This window comes from Lampris incognitus, chromosome 2 (assembly GCF_029633865.1).
Source record: "Lampris incognitus isolate fLamInc1 chromosome 2, fLamInc1.hap2, whole genome shotgun sequence".
Taxonomy (NCBI): domain Eukaryota; kingdom Metazoa; phylum Chordata; class Actinopteri; order Lampriformes; family Lampridae; genus Lampris; species Lampris incognitus.
Window position 1 is genome coordinate 39,239,546 of NC_079212.1, and position 18,709 is coordinate 39,258,254.

Here is an 18,709-nt window from a genome sequence, read left to right on the forward strand (position 1 = left end):
GAAATAGCAAGGGACATTTATTCAATGACTGCGTACAATTTGACCAAGAGGTGAACTATAAAGAGAGAAAAGTAGAGGGCCAAGAACTGAGCGCTGAGGTACGAAATATTTAACATCAGACAATTCGGATTATTATAGCAGACACAACATGTTCTGGCGGCACGGTGGTGGAGTGGTTAGCGCGGTCGCCTCACAGCAAGAAGGTCCTGGGTTTGAGCCCTGGGGTAGTCCAGCTTTGGTGGGTCATCCCGGGGCGTCCTCTGTGTGGAGTTTGCATGTTCTCCCCGTGTCTGCATGGGTTTCCTCCGGGCGCTCCGGTTTCCTCCCACAGTCAAAAGACATGTAAGTCAGGTGAATTGGCCGTACTAAATTGTCCTTAGGTATGAATGTGTGTGTGTGTGTGTGTGTGTGTGTGTGTGTCAGCCTTGTGATGGCCTGGTGGCCTGTCCAGGGTGTCTCCCCACCTGCCGCCCAATGACTGCTGGAATAGGCTCCAGCATCCCCGTGACCCTGAGAGCAGGATAAGCGGTTCAGACAATGGATGGATGGATGGACAATGTGTTCTTCTAGATAAGTAGGACTTAAGCCAAGAAAGCGCTAAGCCAGAGACACCTAAATTACAATTTATTCTGTTTTATAGTATACAGTCAATGGTGTCAAAGGCTGCACTGAAGTCCAGTAGTAGAAGCACAGAAGTGGGATCAGAGACCCTAGCTAGTAGATGATTATTCACCACTCTGGTCAGAGCAGTTTCAGTGGAGTGACAGGCCTCCTGCATTTATTGGTGCCCCATGTGCTGTGTCCCCAGGTTCTCCAGATGGTCCATGGCTTGGTTGGGGCGGGGCACTACGGAAACGCCAAGACCATCTACTGCCTCGGGGGATGGTTTTACTGGCCTGGCTGTCTACCAGATGTGGAGCTGCACATGCACTGCTGAGACTCCTGCACCCGCCCCGATCCGGCTCTGGAGCGTGGCAGAAGAGGGCCTATGACACACAGTGGTTTGGGCAGTCTGTTCGCCAGCGGCGGCATCCTGGACATTTGGGGGACTATGTGTTGAGTGATGGTCCTCAAGGGCGACGGGTGGGGGGGTGGGGGGCATGCAGGTTATTTGCCTGCCGCATTTAATGACTGCTTTTATAACGAGAGGGTGTGCTAACTGGAAAAATGGGGTTGCCAAAAAAAAAACATGCAGCAGGGGATCAACTTAACACATCAACGTCTCAATTCAGTCATTTCAAACGAGAAGAAAAGCACGTAGACTTAATGTTGAGCCAGGCAGCAACTGAACAGCACTAGAGACACAACATTGAAATGAGAGAAACAAGGAATACCTCACTCGCCTCATCGATCTCTGCCATACATTGGCGTTGCTGGGCATTTGACTATCCCTCATGAATGGATCCCATCGCTTCAAATAGTCAACAGTCTCCAGAAACGCCGGAGAATAAGGGAGTTTTTCTGGAGACTGTTGACTATTGGAAGCGATGGGATCCATTCATGAGGGATATTCAAATGCCCAGCAACGCCACCTGTTTGTCAAATGGGTCTCAGGATGACATGATTTCGGCTTTAGCCGCTACACTTGAGAACATGAGGCACTTGGATCGTCTGCCCCAAGATGAGAGAACAGCCGACTGTGCCAGCTTCCCTGACCTGTTGAAGTTATGCAAAATGCAGGAAATTGATTTAATTTACCATGTTTGACCCCCTGGTGCTTTTAGCTACCATCTCCGTGTCAGTGGCAACAGCGGAGCAATGTTTCAGTGCGGAGGGAAACGGGTGCTGAATAAGCTTCACAGCACTATGACTCAAGGCCGTCTGCAGCAACTTCTGCTGTTAACAGTGGAGGCCGACTTGACCAACGCACTCAGTTTGGAGGAATCAGTGGATTGCTTCATTCAACGTCCTCGTCGTATAGACCTCTGGACTGGTGAGTGTTACTATATTATTTTTTAAATGGGCCAACTGTTTCAATGTTAGTTTTTATTCTATATTTTCCACATGTTTATTTATCTGACAAATGAGTGCTTTATATTTTTATACGCAATCTGATCAGATGCATTATCATAACACAAAATAGGCCCAACTCACGCAACGTTCCCAACAAATAGCCAGGTTATAGGCAGTTCTCTATCTGTCTTCTAAAAAATCTTATATATAAATGTATTTGCCGGCTCAATGACTCTCATGATGTAATCATCAAGAGTTAAACTAATATAAGATTCAGTGCCACACGCTACCAATCCCGGCAGTGGGACCACTGGTATAGCTGCCTTCTTTTAACACACTGACTTGTTCCATTTATGTTGTTTTATTGTGTTTACTCTGTGTATTGTCTAGGGTTTGTCTTTTACCTATTTGTCTTTGTCTGTTATGGACACTGAGTCTGCAATTAAGTTTTGAATCGAATTGAATAACCCAACCAGCAGATGGCGGTAGTACACACATTCTATTAATAATGCTATACTATACCAGTGTACTGCAAAGCCTTTCGTTTAAAATGTGAGTACTTACTAAACAAACGTTAAATATGCCGTGGATTAACATGGTTTGTTTGCCCCCCCCCCCATGAGAGGTTTACTTCCAATTCCTGCGCACGCCCCTGGTTACTGACTGACTGACCTTAGGACAGTGACTTAGACTGATGTCGCCAGGTACTTACTAGATGGGGGGTTAATCGTTATTTGGTCGGTTCCGGCTGTTGAGTAAAATAAGAGAGCACTGCCTCACATGGGCCACGGGCAGGGGTTAAAGTGGGATTTGGTAAGTGGGGGATCCCTGAAATCAGGAAATTAACCCTACGAGCACATGCACACACACACCCACTACATCAGGGGTCGGGAACCTTTTTGACTGGGAGAGCCATAAAAGCCAAATATTTCTAAATATATTTCATTGAGAGCCATATAGTATTTTTAACGTATAATAAATTAAATATGTCTTACTTTTAATGCGACTTCTGGTGCTGCATGGTTTTGCTGATGGCCTTGTAGTCTGGTTCATACGTGGTGAGGTTGAGCTTCATGCAGGCGTTGAGGCTTCCATCAGTTAAACGTGAGCGTAGGTTGGTCTTAATGTTCCTCATATGCGAGAAAGACTGTTCACATGCATATGTAGAGCCAAACATGGTCAATACGGCAATACTCACACGCTGCATTGTGTGGTATGTCACAGGAAGCTCGTTCCAAGTTTTAAGAATCAGCTGGTCTTCAGGTTGAAGATTTTTAATTTCTGTCCACTTGTGTTCCCTCGCCAGCTCTGCTCGCTGTCGCGCAAGACTTTCCAACTCTCCATTAAGTGACTTGAACTTACTCATCCACATGTCTGATGCCTTCAGGTCAGCAACTTCCAGCTCAAAGTCTCCGATAGAGACCCCGGGGATGCATGTCAGGTCGATTTTGTCCACTGCACACTCATGTGGATGAGTGATGAACTTGAAAAGACCAGTGCGCGCACGAAATTCTCCAAAACGTGCTTTGAATGACTGCAGGAGATTGAACGTAAAGCCAGCTAGCTGCTGGAGATCCAGATGTTGAGTGGAGTCACTTGCTAAGCATGCATCTCTAAATTGTTGCAGTCTTTCAAAGTGCAGAAGACGACCTGTTTCAATGTCCCTGAGAAAGACTTCCAGCTTGCTTTCAAATGCAAACACTGCTTGTTGAAGGGATGAGATTGTATTTCCAATACCTTGCATTTTCACATTGAGCTGGTTCAGATGGCCAGTTATGTCCACGAGATAGTGAAACTGCAGGAGCCAGTCAGTGTTGTCTAGCTCAGGATGCTTGACGCCTTTCATTTCAAGAAAAGTCCGGATTTCACTCAGGCAAGCTGCAAAACGGCTGAGCACCTTCCCCCTTGACAACCAACGCACGTTGCTGTGTAAAAGCAGACCGGGATAATGATTCCCAACTTCTTCTAACAGAGCTTTAAACTGGCGATCATTTAAAGCTCGGGCAACAATAAAGTTGACCACTCGAATGACCAGAGACATCACCTCGCCAAGCTCCTGGCCACACGTCTGAGCGCAAAGCGCCTCCTGGTGCGGGATGCAATGAAAACTTAGGATGGCTCTCTTTTCATGTTCACGGAGAAGCGCTACAAATCCTTTGTTCTTCCCCAACATACAGGGTGCACCATCAGTACAGACAGAAATAAGTTTATCCATCGGTAGTTTTTTTTCTTTAGCAAACTCCATGAAAGACATGAATAAATCCTCTCCTCTTGTTGTCCCTTTCATTGGCAAAACAGCCAAGCTTTCCTCACGCAGTGTGTCACCTGCAGCATACCTGGCAATGATACTGCACTGAGATAGATGGCTAACGTCTGTTGACTCATCTAACGCGAGAGAAAAGTATGTCCCGGCGTTTATGTCCTTAATTTGTGTTTCCTCGACTTGATTTGCCATCATGATGCTACGATCGTGCACAGTTCTTGCTGACAGGGGCATGTCTTTTATTCGTTTGATTATCTTGTCTTTATTTGGGAAGTCATCAAACAGTTCATTGGCCACATCAAGCATGAATGTTTTGGCATACTCGCCATCTGTGAATGACTTTCCATTCCTTACTATTGCCAAAGCCCCCGCAAAGCTAGCGGAATTCCCGTCCCCTTGCTTGGTCCACACACGTAGTTGCTGCTGACTCGTCTGCACTCTCCGCTGTAGCTCCTCGCATGCCCTTTTCCTGCTGTCCCCCGCTGGATATTTCGATGCAAATGAAGCATGGTGCGTATCGAAGTGCCGCTTTATATTTGACCGTTTCATCGATGCAATTTTATCATTGCATATTAGACATACCGCAGATCCTGCTCTCTCCACAAATGCAAATTCCTCTGTCCACGCAGCCTGGAATGCACGGTAATCATCGTCTTTTTTTCTTTTCGCCATCTTTTCCGTTACAAGGGTTGAAGCGGATAAACTAGTTGGCTATCTGATAAAATTGATTTCTTCACCTTTACAATGACCCGGACATGCTCGCGAGCCATTGGTTCCCGACCCGACCCACGAGTGACCCGTGACCCGTGAAATTTATCTTCAAAACTAATTTCTGTTTACTTTAAAATGACACAGTATTATTAAGAAATATCACAAGTATTTTAAAATCAGTTCCAAACTGATTTTTTTGAAAAAAAAATAATTTTCAACTCAAAATTGTCTGGGAGCCATATGCCGTCACCGGAAGAGCCATATATGGCTCGCGAGCCATAGGTTCCCGACCGCTGCACTACATGCTCAATAAATCACTGGCAACATCTTCAATTTAAAAATTGAAATGCATTTTAATCAGTCTTTTGTATTAGTTGAAAGTGCCACAACTAGCCAGCAACGTCAGCTACTAGCTAGCAACGTTACCGGGTGGAAGATAGCTAGTTAGCTAGCTAGCTAACGTTACGTTCGCTAACGTTAGTTGCTTGAATGAAAGCCACAGCAGAGCTAGACAAAACTATTGGAAATATTATTGAAAATACACTGAAGAGTACTCACTCTTTATGCCCCCCAATCCAAGATAATAGCGCAGGTAGCAGGTTGACGCTCTCTCGAGTCTTGTCTGACTGGTGCGGTGAACTGACCCTGACCCGTGAGTGTGAAGCCAGTTTCTTTTGATGTCAAGTCTGGTGAAGCCAGACAGCAGGCAGGTGCGGGTCACGTGAGGACGCGATATCATTCAAACTTTTAGAAAAAGTAAAGTAGTATAAAAATAGAAGAACGACTTTATTTGCGATTTATTTTGTAATGCTTGTGAATTGGCTGCATCATGTTTTTTGTTTTAAATTTTACTGTGACAAAAAGGTTGAAATTACTCCTGTCTACAGAGTGCCGGATCTCAGCTCCGGTTGACTTGGGGGAGGAGGGGAGGTGCCGGTGTCGGGATCCGGGTAGCTCCGGCCCACTTTAATCACTGGCCACGGGAGTTGCGATTAAAACGAGATCTCTGCCTCTCGACTCCTTCTTCCACGCCGGCTCGCCACGGCAACACCCCCACCTTGTTCATTTGCCCCAGCTACATGGGCATAAGTATTGTAACGGGCATGGATAAGAAGACACGCTGGCTGCTGGCTCGCGGGTCTGACCCTTTAGTCTAGCGGTTAGCGATGTCTCATGCGGTGCGGGCGATACGGGTTCGCGTCCCGGCCGCGGCAGTTCCTGTGGTTGCCCCCCCCGAGTTCGCTACATTGGTGTCAGAAGTGGGATGGGGCGACCGTAAGGCCATCGGAAGCGTATACGCCCTGAGGCGTGAAGGAGCTGATATGCTTCCCGAAGGAGGGGGGGTAGTGCAACGTGCATGGATAAGAAGACACGCTGGCCGCTGGCTCGCGGGTCTGACCCTTTAGTCTAGCGGTTAGCGATGTCTCTTGCGGTGCGGGCGATACAGGTTCGTTACCCGGCCGCGGCAGTTCCTGTGGTTGCGTTGTCCCCCGAATTCGCTACAATATAGTCGGGTGGGGAACCTTCATTTAAGGGAAGGAAAACATTCAGCCACGTTTCACATAAACCAATCCTATCGAAACTTGTTGTTGCAGGTTGCCTGTGGGATTCTATTCTATTCGATTTCCCCCACAAACTTTCTTTTTATTCGTCAGCAGTCGCTGTTGATTTTTTTTCCAATCCGAAAGTTATCAATGGACACACGTCTCATGAAGACCCGCGGCCCCGGAGCGTGGCGACAGGTCCCTGGTTACGTGAACGTGCTCGGCGCCGGGAGCGCGCCCCAGTCAGGAGCGCACAGTCAGCTGTGGCAGATCCACAACTCCGGGGTCGCCCCTGCGTCCAGGACCGTCCCGCCCGAGTCCGGATCGGCCCGCAGCCTCTAAACTAAGCTGCCGTTATGGCGATGGACTAGCCGTAAGAGGCTTAAACCGAGCATAAAGCCCCGGGTGAGTTACGATTACATCCCGGTCATTCGCTAGTCGGTAAATATTTGGACACCCGCCGCCCCCCAAAACATTACAGCGAAAGTTATTAGCGCTCTTGCTAACGTTAGCATCCCAGCAACGTAGACGTAGACTATATCACAAAGTAATAAAGCCTTTGTTACATTCAGTAGGTTATCTTGTTACGTCATGCATTCAACCAAAGGGATCGCTGCCTGCCGCGTGCTTGTGTAGTTTGTTGTGTTTTGCCACAGGTTTCCCCCCTTGTAGTTCAGCTGTTAGCTAGCTAGCTAATATCAGGATCTCCACTACCAGATTTTAGGGCAGCTCAGACTTACTCATAGTTTTCCTATGATGGTCATGATGATGGTCAGGGCCAACCCTGAAGACAAGACGACACGCGTTACACTAAAGTCCAGGTTCTCCATTAGTCTTGCCTGAAGTGGTTAGTCAGTCATGACTCATGTCGTATACATGGATCAAAACAAATTGCTTAAACGCATAAAAGTCCCCAACCCAAGTAAAAGTTAAGACGCCTTTATTGGAGCTCAATATGATTTCACAACGTTTTCTGACCTGTTTTGGTCTGTTTCATTTACATTATGTTATTCAGATCAAGCCTGTCTTTACCCACATGTCAGTTTTGTTTTGTTATTATCATACTTTGTTTTTTTTGGGGGGGGGAGTAATTCTTTTGGTCGTTCTAAGGTAATATGTTTAGTAAATTCATTTTTTTCAAAACATTATTTTATTATGTTTAATCACTCATTTGTTTTGTGAATTTATTGGCATGCATTTTATACACAAACAACTCTCGTGCCCGCACTCTCAACTGCTTCTAGGTGTGTGCTGACCCCAAGTAAACCGACGTTATCTTTTGAAAATGACATACTTTAGTAAGGTGTTCCTAGGAACTACACTACAAGCTGCAGTCCAACACAGTCTCTGCTAACTGCAGTCTGATTTAGTGGCTGGAGGCTGAATTAGCTAGCTCCTCCATTATTCATGTGTGACACTGTTTCCATTCAGTTTAACTGCCAGGTCTGAAACAGGAGCCAGCATCTCACTTGGCTAACTTGGTTAAGATCTTCGCCAGTAGTCCGCTTTCCCCCATAACTGTCCATTCATGTCTCTGTCTTCCTGTCTTTTTCTCATTTTAAAAACTGGAATGGTCAAACTACCACATTAAGTAGAGTCAAGTGAATTCTCATGGAAAGTGTTTTAGTTGGCAATGCCATTTAAGTAATATTGAATCGGTTAAAAAAGAGAAGTGGGATATGAGCAACAGCGGTCTGAGACTGGATTCACTTGAGCCTGTGAGCCTGTTAGCTATAAGTTCGCAACTCTAGATAAGTTTTAGAGAAAGACATTCCCATTAGAAAGCAGGGTCTTTGCACATTCAGTAAAAGTAATGGAATGGATTGGTACTTGGTATTGGCGGATACTTAAGGATTTGAACTGAGACTCAGTATCAGCAATTAAAAAGTGATATTGGAACATGATAAAGTGCCTACTGGTTAAAATTTCTGAAATGTTGCATGTATTATGCTTGTTAACAGGAACAGCTCATGCCCCTGCTACACAAATGCATGGCATGGTGCACAATTGTGCACAAGAGCACTGTTTGTGGTGCTTAGTCATGATGTATCACCAAAAAAGCCCAATTATTTAATGTTCCATCCATTCATCCACCCATTATCCAAACCGCTTATCCTGCTCTCTGGGTCGCGGGATGCTGGAGGCTATCCCAAGCAGTCATTGGGTGGCAAGCGGGGAGACACCCTGGACAGGCCACCAGGCCATCACAGGGCCAACACACACACACACACACACACACCCACACACACACACACACACACACACACACACACACCTAGGGACAATTTAGTACAGCCGAGTCACGTGATCTACATGTCTTTGGACTGTGGGGGGAAACCAGAGCACCCGGAGGAAACTCATGCAGACACGGGGAGAACATGCAAACTCCATTTAGACCTGAAATTAATCGGCATCTGGAAAAAAACATTTACATGATAGAATGAACATTTATGCCAAGTGTTACGTGAGAAAAAATTATTGGTGGAGAAAATATTGGAAAAGTTGAAGGGATGTCGATGGAGAATTTGCCCAGAAGGAGCTGGTCCAATACTTCCGGCTGCAGTACCACGATAGCTCTAATAGCTAGCGGCTTCGAGCTCAGAGGCAAAACCCATGTCTCCTGGGAAATATTAATCTATCATCTCCTTGTTTCTCCTTATTTGTCCCCAGCCCCCTCTGGTGGCCAGGAGGAGTCACATGGCATCTCGTCTGCTGGACCGACTGAAACGCTCTCTTTTCAAAGACAGTCAGGGGGTAGGGCCTGACCCAACTGGAAGTGGGGCAGAACGAGAGGGTTTTCACGAGGATTGCTGGGAGGCGGAGCTGGAGGAGGAGGAGGAGTGTGTGACTGACCGGCTAGGGGGCACATTGTGCTTCGATGGAGGAGGATTGGAGGAAGGAGGGGAAGGGGAGGGTTCAGGGATGGACAGCGACTCTGACTTCCTTGGAGAGTCCATGGAGGAGGGGCTTAGCAGCACCGGTAGGAATTTGCTGACTTTAGCACAGTGTAAACAAGCACCGTTTTACGTAAACATCTGTAAACCAACAGATCCCTAGCATTATGTTAATTTTGAAAAACAAAGGGAGGGTGGAGGATACTTTTCAACAACAACCTGTTAGACAGGAGCAAGATTAGATGCCATCGATGCAGGAAATGGAGGTGTTGAAAAACTGCTCCTATTTTCTATTGAGAGAAATGGGACCGAACAGCTAGCTTTTCTGGAATCAGTTCTTCTTTTATCAAATGTCACAATTCTGACTGGTTGACTGATTGACTTGACTGACTGGCTGACTGACCTGTTGCTGCCCTCTGCATTTTGGGAAAACGTTAGTTTCCTGACCTGTCCTTTGAAGCAAATTGCTTTTTATCACCAACAGCAGACATTTCCTCTGCCAGGTATCTCCACAACAAGAATTCTATTTCAAGAAGAATTATTTATAGAATTATAATCACTTCTACATCCTATAAACCCCTTTTGTTAAAGAAAAAAAAATCACCACTTTGACTTTGTTATTTAGCAATTCCAAAATAAAGAGGATCCACCCTGTTATGTCTTTTGTTGGCTCAGCTCTCAAGGGGTGGATGTCTCATTGGAAAGTGAAACTTTTCAAGTGCAAGTGTTCCCAGTGTCAGCGACTCCCTTGACTCATCGTCACTTATGAAATGTTGGTTCTCGGTTTTCAGTTCTTTTAATTATATTGCAAGTTTCTGTCCTACATCCTTTACAAACCGAGAACGTGTCATGAGCCAAAGGCTGATGCTGGGTATTCGAAACACATTGTTTCATTTCCAGAATGCATCACAGTGAGTATCAAAAGATAAGACTGTTGAAATGTTATACTTTTTTTATTTAGTGGATAGAGGTAAAATGATTGTTGCTTCTGAACAACTTGATAAATGTGTTTTTCCTCTCTCTGTCTCTCTTGCTCCCCCTTTTTCTCTCTCTCTCTGTCTCTATGTTGACTCTATTTATCTCTCTCCATATTTGTGTAGAAACCAGTCCAGTGGCTGTTTCTCACTTAAGTCCCTCCTCCCTGCTGGCCCGGCAACTTCAGGAGAGCTGGAGGAGCCTGAGAGGTGGAGGAGGCCAAGCCCCCCCTAGCAGGCAGCAGATGGACAGCCTGCTGTTCGAGGTGACCGATGCTAGCGTGGTGCAGGAAGGCTCCTCGAAGTATGTGGTGAGTCGGGGCACAAAGCAGCAAGGCGGCCCAGTTTGGTTCACTGGTTTCTGTATTTATCACCATCTGCCCCACCCCCCAACTTTCTACTAATATTTCGCAGCAGGCAGACTCACTTGGCAATGTTTGCAAGTTATCAGTCATCAGTGATTTTAACTGCAGGGATGCCAAGGAATTCAATAGTTGGCTCACATTTTATTTTGGTGATGCCAGCAGCTGGAAAATGACTCAAATCTAAATAATATTTTTCTGCCTCTCTTTTGCCTGCTCTTATTTCTGTTCAGTTCAGTTTAAAAAGGCTTTGCTGGTGTGACTATTTAAACTAAACATATTGCCAATGTGATTTGCAAAACATAATCTCGTGACACTGAAACCATCAAAAGAAAGTCTTCAGCTTGTTGTCATGCATTATGAGCAATTTTCAATGGATTTACTGTTTCTGACTTTGTGTCTGTCTGTCTCTGTCCGTTTGTCTGACTCTCTGTGTCTCTTTTTGTCTCCCTCTCTTTGTGTCTGTCTGTCTGTCTGTCTGTCTCTCTTCATCTGTCTTGCTGTCCATCTCTCCCCTCCCATCCCCCTGTCTCTAGCTGTACACCATTCATGTGATCCAGTCAGGTGGTAGTGATAAGACTCCAGCCATCATCACACGCCGTTATTCAGACTTTCGGCGGCTCCACGCCACACTGCGCCGTAACCACGGAGTCCAGATGGAGCGTGTTTGTTTTCCACGTAAGCAGGGACTGATATTTTTTTTCACATTTAACAATGTACAGTCCAGAGGTTAGAAATCTGACTTATGATCCCCATATTTGATTTGGCAAAGATTTTACGCCGGATGCCCTTCCTCCCTTGGAAATGGATGATCTGCTGTGGCGACCCCTAACGGGAACAGCTGAAAGTAGTAGTAGTAGTAGTAGTAGTCCAGAGGTTAATGGTCCAAACTTGAAGGTTTTTCATAATGCCTTTTAGATTCTATATGATAGAAATCCCTTCTACACGATAAGAAATATATCCTTTTTCTTTCTTTTTTTAAAAAATTTATTTCTGATTTTTCCCTTTTTTCTCCCAATTTAGTGGCCAATCGATCTCTATTTTAGTTCAAACACCCACCCTTGTACTGCATGCGTTCGCCAACTGCATCTCTCCAGCCGGCAGTCTCGAAGGAGACGCCTCGCCACTTTCGTGACAAGGCGAATCCAGCCCGAACTACTGCTTTTTCAGACACACAGAGACGCATTCATGTGACGAACACAAGCCGACTCCGTCCCCCTCCCGAGACAGCATTGCCCATTATTGCTGCTTCGTCGAGTCTGGCCATAGTCAGATCTGACGAGACCAGGGCGCGAACTCCAGTCCCCAGTGGGCAACTGAGTTGACACAAAGCCAATGCTTAGACCGCTACACCACCGTGGACTATAAGAAACATATCCTAAAAAATTATGCTCTTGTTTTTGTTTTTTTTTATTATTGATAATAGATACAATATGCCCACATTATAAACAACCCCACAGTGTGTTCATGGTGAGGATGTCTGTGTCCTTAATGCTAGAAGAAAATTGTAGGAGTTGCTTGAAAATTTCAAAGCAAAGGTATAAGCAGTTTTAAGTTAAAATTCCACTTTAATGCAGCTTTCAGTTGTTAATTCTGCAACTGTGACTTTTTAACTTGGACTTTTTATCATTAGATATTGCTTGATAAAGAATAGGCTTTATTGTAGAAAATTATTTTTTAAAGTTATTTAAAATTGTCTCTTGATGACCTTGCCGTGATGATATCGTGATATCATTAATCACCAGGAATATAGTTGGCAAACCTTGATTCATACACCATGAGCTCACTTTCCTCCCTGTTCTCTGTTGCTAGGGAAAAAGCTGCACAGGAACTTCACCGCAGAGACCATCGCTAAGCGGAGCCGGGCCTTTGAGCAGTACTTGTCTCACCTGTGTTCCCTGTCTGCCCTGAGGGAGGCACTGTGTGTCAGACACTTCTTCTATCTGGCAGACCTGCAGTCAGGGCAGCTGCTTATCAGGTACGTGAACCTGAGTTCTTGTACCTAAAGATGGTGATAATGATAATATTGTTTAAAGTTGTTAACATTAAAGATGTAGTCTGTAATTTTTTTGTATGAAAAATGCCATATTGGTACCTGTTAGCACTGACATATTCATAGCCGCAGCCATTCAACTCTTTAATTGCTCCTCTATATGATGGTTTTCATTGGCACTGGCGGGGTCTACCATCCCCGCCAAGTATTCAAATGTAAGGGCACCTGCACAGGAAATGGCGTCAAGTCTGCCATCAAAGGAAAAGAAGAAGAAGAAACTTGCCTGTCAAATGCGTAAGAGTACGCGATAGGTGCTAAATTACAAAGCTAAAACTTAAGTAATGTTTGATTTGGATTAATTAATTGTTTGATACCGTGCTTAAATTACTGTGTTGAATGACATTGTTTATCAGTCTTCATTCTCCAAAATACATATACTGCCCCTCAGTTCTCTTGCCAGTGTTACAGCAAAGTCCATGACCGTCAAATATTATGACCTGCACGTGAATGCTTTCTGGGTGTAAAGGATCATGTTGATTTTGAAAGGAACTCTGGTAATTTTGGATTTGCGGTGTGAAAATTAACTGCTGTGACCACCAGAGGATGCCAAATTCACCAAAACTGAAGAAATTAAGGATAGCCCCACTTAAAAATGAAAACAATTGTGATGGTCAACAAACACACTAGAAAAATGACTAGATCATAATGTTAAATTATCAGCTAGATATCATCTGGTCACTAGCGTTAACACCACAGGATTTTATTAGCTGCCAGGGCAGAATGGGGATTGAGGAGGCCACTGACCACTTGGAATTTTCAAAACATCATTAGAACAGAACATCAGAAATTATTTTCTTCTTTTTATTTATTCACCTCTAAAACTTGGCACAAACATGACTTCCTGTTCTGAGATTTGGCTGTAAATGTAGCGGTTTTGTAGATTACTGTCTTGTTTTGATTAGGGTGGGCCAATACCAGGAGGCTTTGGGACCACTGCTCAATGGCAAGAGACTCCAACACAAGCTAGGCTGGGCAAGTAACCATGGCAACCAGGGTCAGTCCCTGCCCCCGGCCGCCGCCCACTGGTTCTTCACCTTGGTCGCATTGTCGTGCTGTTTCCAGGAAGTGGAACAGCTGGAGGAGGCTCAGGAGCACTGTGACCATGCCCTCCATATTTTAGCCCCACCCCCAACCCAGCTTACATCCACAGAGACCAGTAATAAGACTGAGGATAAACCCCACCCATTAAAGGACATGCCACCACTGTGTCTAGATAAACCCCACCCACTCCTGGTCCCGTTGCTACGGGTGATGGTGCGGTTGTCGTGGCAAACAGGAAGAGACAAGCGCCATTGGGAGGAGCTTCTACAGCAGCTGGAAGAGCAGTGGACAGGGCTAGACAATCAACCAACCATCAAAGAATTCCTGGTCAAGCACAACCTGAAGGACAATGAAGTGGAGAGCTAGGATGCACGCATGCACACGTAGGATGCACGCATGCACACGCACGCATGCACACGCACGCACACACACACACACACACACACACACACACACACACACACACACACACTTACACAGACATGCATATACACATTTGCTGCAGAAAACAATCACTATGCATTAAGACTTGTACTTTTAAGCTTATACAGCTACTATGTATTCTATACTGTACACTAAAATGGCTTCAACCTTGCCTAGCTGTACTGCATGCTATCACACTTAAGAAGGGAGGTTTTTCATCATGCTGTATGTCTATAGATACATTTTCCACTCTGATTGGCTAACGCTGGTAGTGACACAGCTTGTCCATGGGCGGTTTGTTGCTTCAGTGTTGCTAATGAGAAAGGAAGTATGATTTTTGAACATTTTTAATCCATGTTTCAAAAACAGTTCACAGCAAACTGATGCTGCTTTTAACCGCTTAATGTTTTAAATGTTGAGTGGATGTGGTTATGATGTAGATGAGGGTCAGAGTGGTTTAAGGGACCACAGATGGAGAATAGGGACGAAAGCAGACAAACACTAAGGCCTGATTCACACACAGCTGGAGATATGTCATGTTTAACCCTTCATGGCACACATTGGGTCTTATCAAGGTTTATTGTGGTGACCATAGAATCAGGATGAATATTAAAAAAACAAAAAAGGGGGGCGTCCGGGTAGCATAGCGGTCTATTCCGTTGCCTACCAACACGGCGCTCGCTGGTTCGAATCCTTGTGTTACCTCCGGCTTGGTCGGGCGTCCCTACAGACACAATGGCCGTGTCTGTGGGTATGTGTCCTAGTTGCTGCACTAGCGCCTCCTCTGGTCGGTCGGGGCACCTGTTCGGTGGGGAGGGGTAACTGGGGGTAATAGCGTGATCCTTCCATGTGCTACGTCCCCTTGGCGAAACTCCTCACTGTCAGATGAAAAGAAGCGGCTGGCGACTCCACATGTGTCGGAGGAGGCATGTGGTAGTCTGCAGCCCTCCCCGGATCGGCACAGGCGGTGGAGCAGCGACTGGGATGGCTCTGAAGAGTGGGGTAATTGGCCAGATACAACTGGGGAGAAAAGGGGGGCAACACCGAGGAGGATTTGTAAATAGCAATCTGTGAAGGTGAGAGAGGAATTAAAACAAACCCAGGTATCCAGTGAAACAAAATAAAAGCTCAGGAAGAAGAGCCGGCCGGGCACAGCTGGACAGAAGTGACAGCAGCAGAAAGGAGAGTTGGACGACTAGGGTTCATGACATACAGTTCAGTTGAAACAGTGCGGCTATAGGGAAAACTAATGTAATTATTTTAGTTAATTTAGCGGAGAGCTTTGACTGTGAACTAGGTTTAAATCCAACTTCATAAAATCTGCTGAGAAGATCGGACATGTGACATGAAGAGATTCCAGTCAGCTCCTATGTGTGAATCAAGCCATTAGAAAGGGACGAGAAACGATCATCTGACAGAGGTACAGAGTGATCAGAATTGTTTACCAGTTTTAGGGGTGGGCGGGAACGGCAGTAGATCATAAACGGATGAGGATGTAGAGGTGAAGCAGGAGTGGTTTACGAATTCATCTAACGCTTGACATTAATCACTAAGCACAGCCCACACCAAGCACTAGACGGACACAGTAGATGTGTCATACTGGGCACTCCTTTCACATGCATGATGTACTGATATTACCATGGCGTCGTGTTCTGCGTTTTGGGTGGCTTCTTTCCGTGCTCGGTGTTCACTGAGAAGACCAGCGGTCGAGCGACAGCTGAGAGCAGTTGACGCTCGCTTTATTTATTTTACTTCATGAATCAAACTTTGTTTTGTAGCACATTTTGAATATAAAGATGCAATAAGATGCGCTTTGCATGAGAGCAGTTTAACAATATATTAAAAAAGAATGCAAAAAAAAAAGATGAGAAGGAGTTACCTGTACATAGGATGAGACAGTGTAGAAGTTAAACACAAAGGCCAAGTGTGTGTATGTATATGTATGAGTATGTGTGAGTGCAGAGTGTGCAGTTTTGGGGCGAGATATAGGCATGGGCTGGGGTGTGTGTGCGTGCGCGCGCGCGTGTGTGTGTGTGTGTGTGTGTGTATTGATGGGTAGTGGGGTCAATATAGTTTACAGTTCTCGCTTTAGAAGTGAAAATCCAATCGGCTCTGCCACGGCTCCTCTTCTGTCTTCTCTTTCAGCCAACAGTCTGATTGGTCGAAAAGGCTGTCAGTGTGATTGATGCACTTAAACGTTTAAATTGACTTCTGGGGGCCTGTTCAAAATTGAATTCTGATACCGCTGCTTGCCATTTTGGCAGCAGGTAGCTCACTTTTTGTTCAGTCACTCTTCTCTGTTCTAAAACGTAATTTGGCTGCTGAGGATTTTAAATTGGCTGGTGAGAATGTTAATTGGATGGACTGCCGTCGTGTGGCGTCCTATTCATTACAATATCGAGTACTGCGTGGGTCATTTAAAGGGAACTAGACAAATCGCATTCAGGATTAGAATCATGTTTTTTGGCCATGTAGGTTTGCACATACAAGGAATGTGATTCCGGTTTTGTTGCTCTCTCGGTGTATTTAGAATAGAATAACAACACGACAACACAACAATCTTCAGATATATACACAAGGATTGACCGTGTTTGTACTCTTAGGCTGGGTGCACACTAGAGGACGGTTGGGCAAATTTTCCTCTTAATTTGCAAAACCTGACAATCTGAGATGGAACGCCGTTCTTCGGCTTGCCTTTGGACCGGCAGTTGAGAGATTATCTGGTGGTATGCGGGGGTACACAGATTGTCTTAACCACCCCATCAGCTTGCCCAATGATTTGGGACGACAGGATGTTATCAACCATGTCTGATACTTATGACACCATCTGCTGGGGTCCTGCAGTATGTGATGGTCAGTGACTCCTCATTACGTGTCTTATGCTCTGGGTTTTCCAAACCAGGCATGATTGTACAAGTCCTCTGATGTGCATCTCGCTTCAGACCAGGGAATATCTTTCTTTCTTTTTTTTTCCTAGTGCCTGTTTGCACAAATTCACTGACATGTGAAAACCTTTTTGACCCAGATGTTGTGATGATAAATCAAGGAACCAGTCAATTAATCAGACTTTTATTTATCTGTTACATTTTGTACATTGAAACCCAATGCAACACAATGTATATGAAAGCATGTTAAAAATGTGGGGGGAAAAACCCCCATTTGACTTCATATTTTGTACTTGAACTGGAGGGCTTATTCTATGATCCCTTCTAGGCTGAGAGAGGTTTCATATTCTCTCGGGAACTTTGTCAGAACCAACTACGAAAACAGACCTTATGTCCATTATCAAATTCCATTTTTGTGTACAACATGATTTCCTACAAACGCCATCTGTTCTTTAATTCACAAATTTGTTTCATTGTAAAAACTCAACCAGGAATCTTCTCGCCTTAGTTTTGAGTTTTCTCATGTCAGGTAATGCGGTCGTAGTTAGTTATATCAGTGTCTTATGAAACGCAAATAACTGTAGGATTACAGGTCTCCGAGACAGCGGGTGTGTCTGTATCAATGCCAGATGTGGCTTCCCATCTGAGAATTTCGCTTTTAAAATGTGACACTTTTAAATACAGCTGTATGTACTCGTTGATGTGCTCGATTTCTACTCCCACCACAGATCAGAGTTGGTTGGGTTTACATCTGGCACGCACAGGGCTCTCAAATCCAAATTATGTAAAAATATGATTTAGCCGGATTAAATTTATACCCGACCTCTGAATATTTCTTGAAATACATGAGAAAACAATGGTATATTACTTTCCACAGGGGAAAAAACCCTAGCGTGTCACTTCCTCTCATGGCGTCTACACCCAGTCAGTCTGCCCATTCAGTGTGGAATGTCAGATGAATTGTATCGGCACATTAGCTGTTGTTTCATGGTCCCAAATATATTTTGTGGAATAAATTTTTTTAAACACCAATTGTCTCCTTCCATTTTCCTGTGTGACCTTCGGTGGGACCTAGAAGATTCCCTTTCCCCTGAAATATAAATTCCCTACTCGTATGTAAATATATTTATTTATTAAAACGTTCAAGTCAGGCGGCCCGGTGGCGCGGTCGCCTCACAGCAAGACGCTCCTGGGTTCGAGCCTTGGCGTAGTCCAACCTTGGTGGATCATCCCAGGTTGTCCTCTGTGTGGAGTTTGCATGTTCTCGCCGTGTCTGTGTGGGTTTCCTCCAGGGGCTCCGGTTTCCTCCCACAGTCCAAAGACATGTAAGTCAGGTGAATTGGCCATACTAAATTGTCCCTAGGTATGAATGGGTGTGTGTGTGTGTTTGTGTGTGTCGGCCCTGTGATGGCCTGGCGGCCTGTCCAGGGTGTCTCCCTGCCTGCCGCCAAGTGACTGCAGGAATAGGCTCCAGCATCCCCACGACCCTGAGAGGATAAGCGGTTCAGATAATGGATGGATGGATGGATGGATGGACGTTCCAGTCAGGCGGCACAGTGGCACAGTGGTTAGTGCTGTTGCCTCACAGCAAGAAGGTCCTGGGTTC

The 18,709-nt window shown here is 45.2% G+C and overlaps 1 protein-coding gene across 1 annotated transcript; it reads left to right on the top strand.

Annotated features, from left to right (window-relative positions):
• The first annotated feature begins 6,758 nt into the window (after positions 1–6,758).
• snx21 (sorting nexin family member 21) lies at positions 6,759–18,264 on the top strand. The gene is made up of 6 exons (XM_056274200.1): positions 6,759–6,876; positions 9,142–9,451; positions 10,466–10,650; positions 11,238–11,379; positions 12,514–12,679; positions 13,657–18,264. Exons 2-6 carry the CDS (start codon positions 9,169–9,171, stop codon positions 14,159–14,161), a joined length of 1,281 nt encoding a protein of 426 aa, XP_056130175.1. The 5' UTR covers positions 6,759–6,876; positions 9,142–9,168; the 3' UTR covers positions 14,162–18,264.
• The last annotated feature ends 445 nt before the right edge of the window (positions 18,265–18,709 follow it).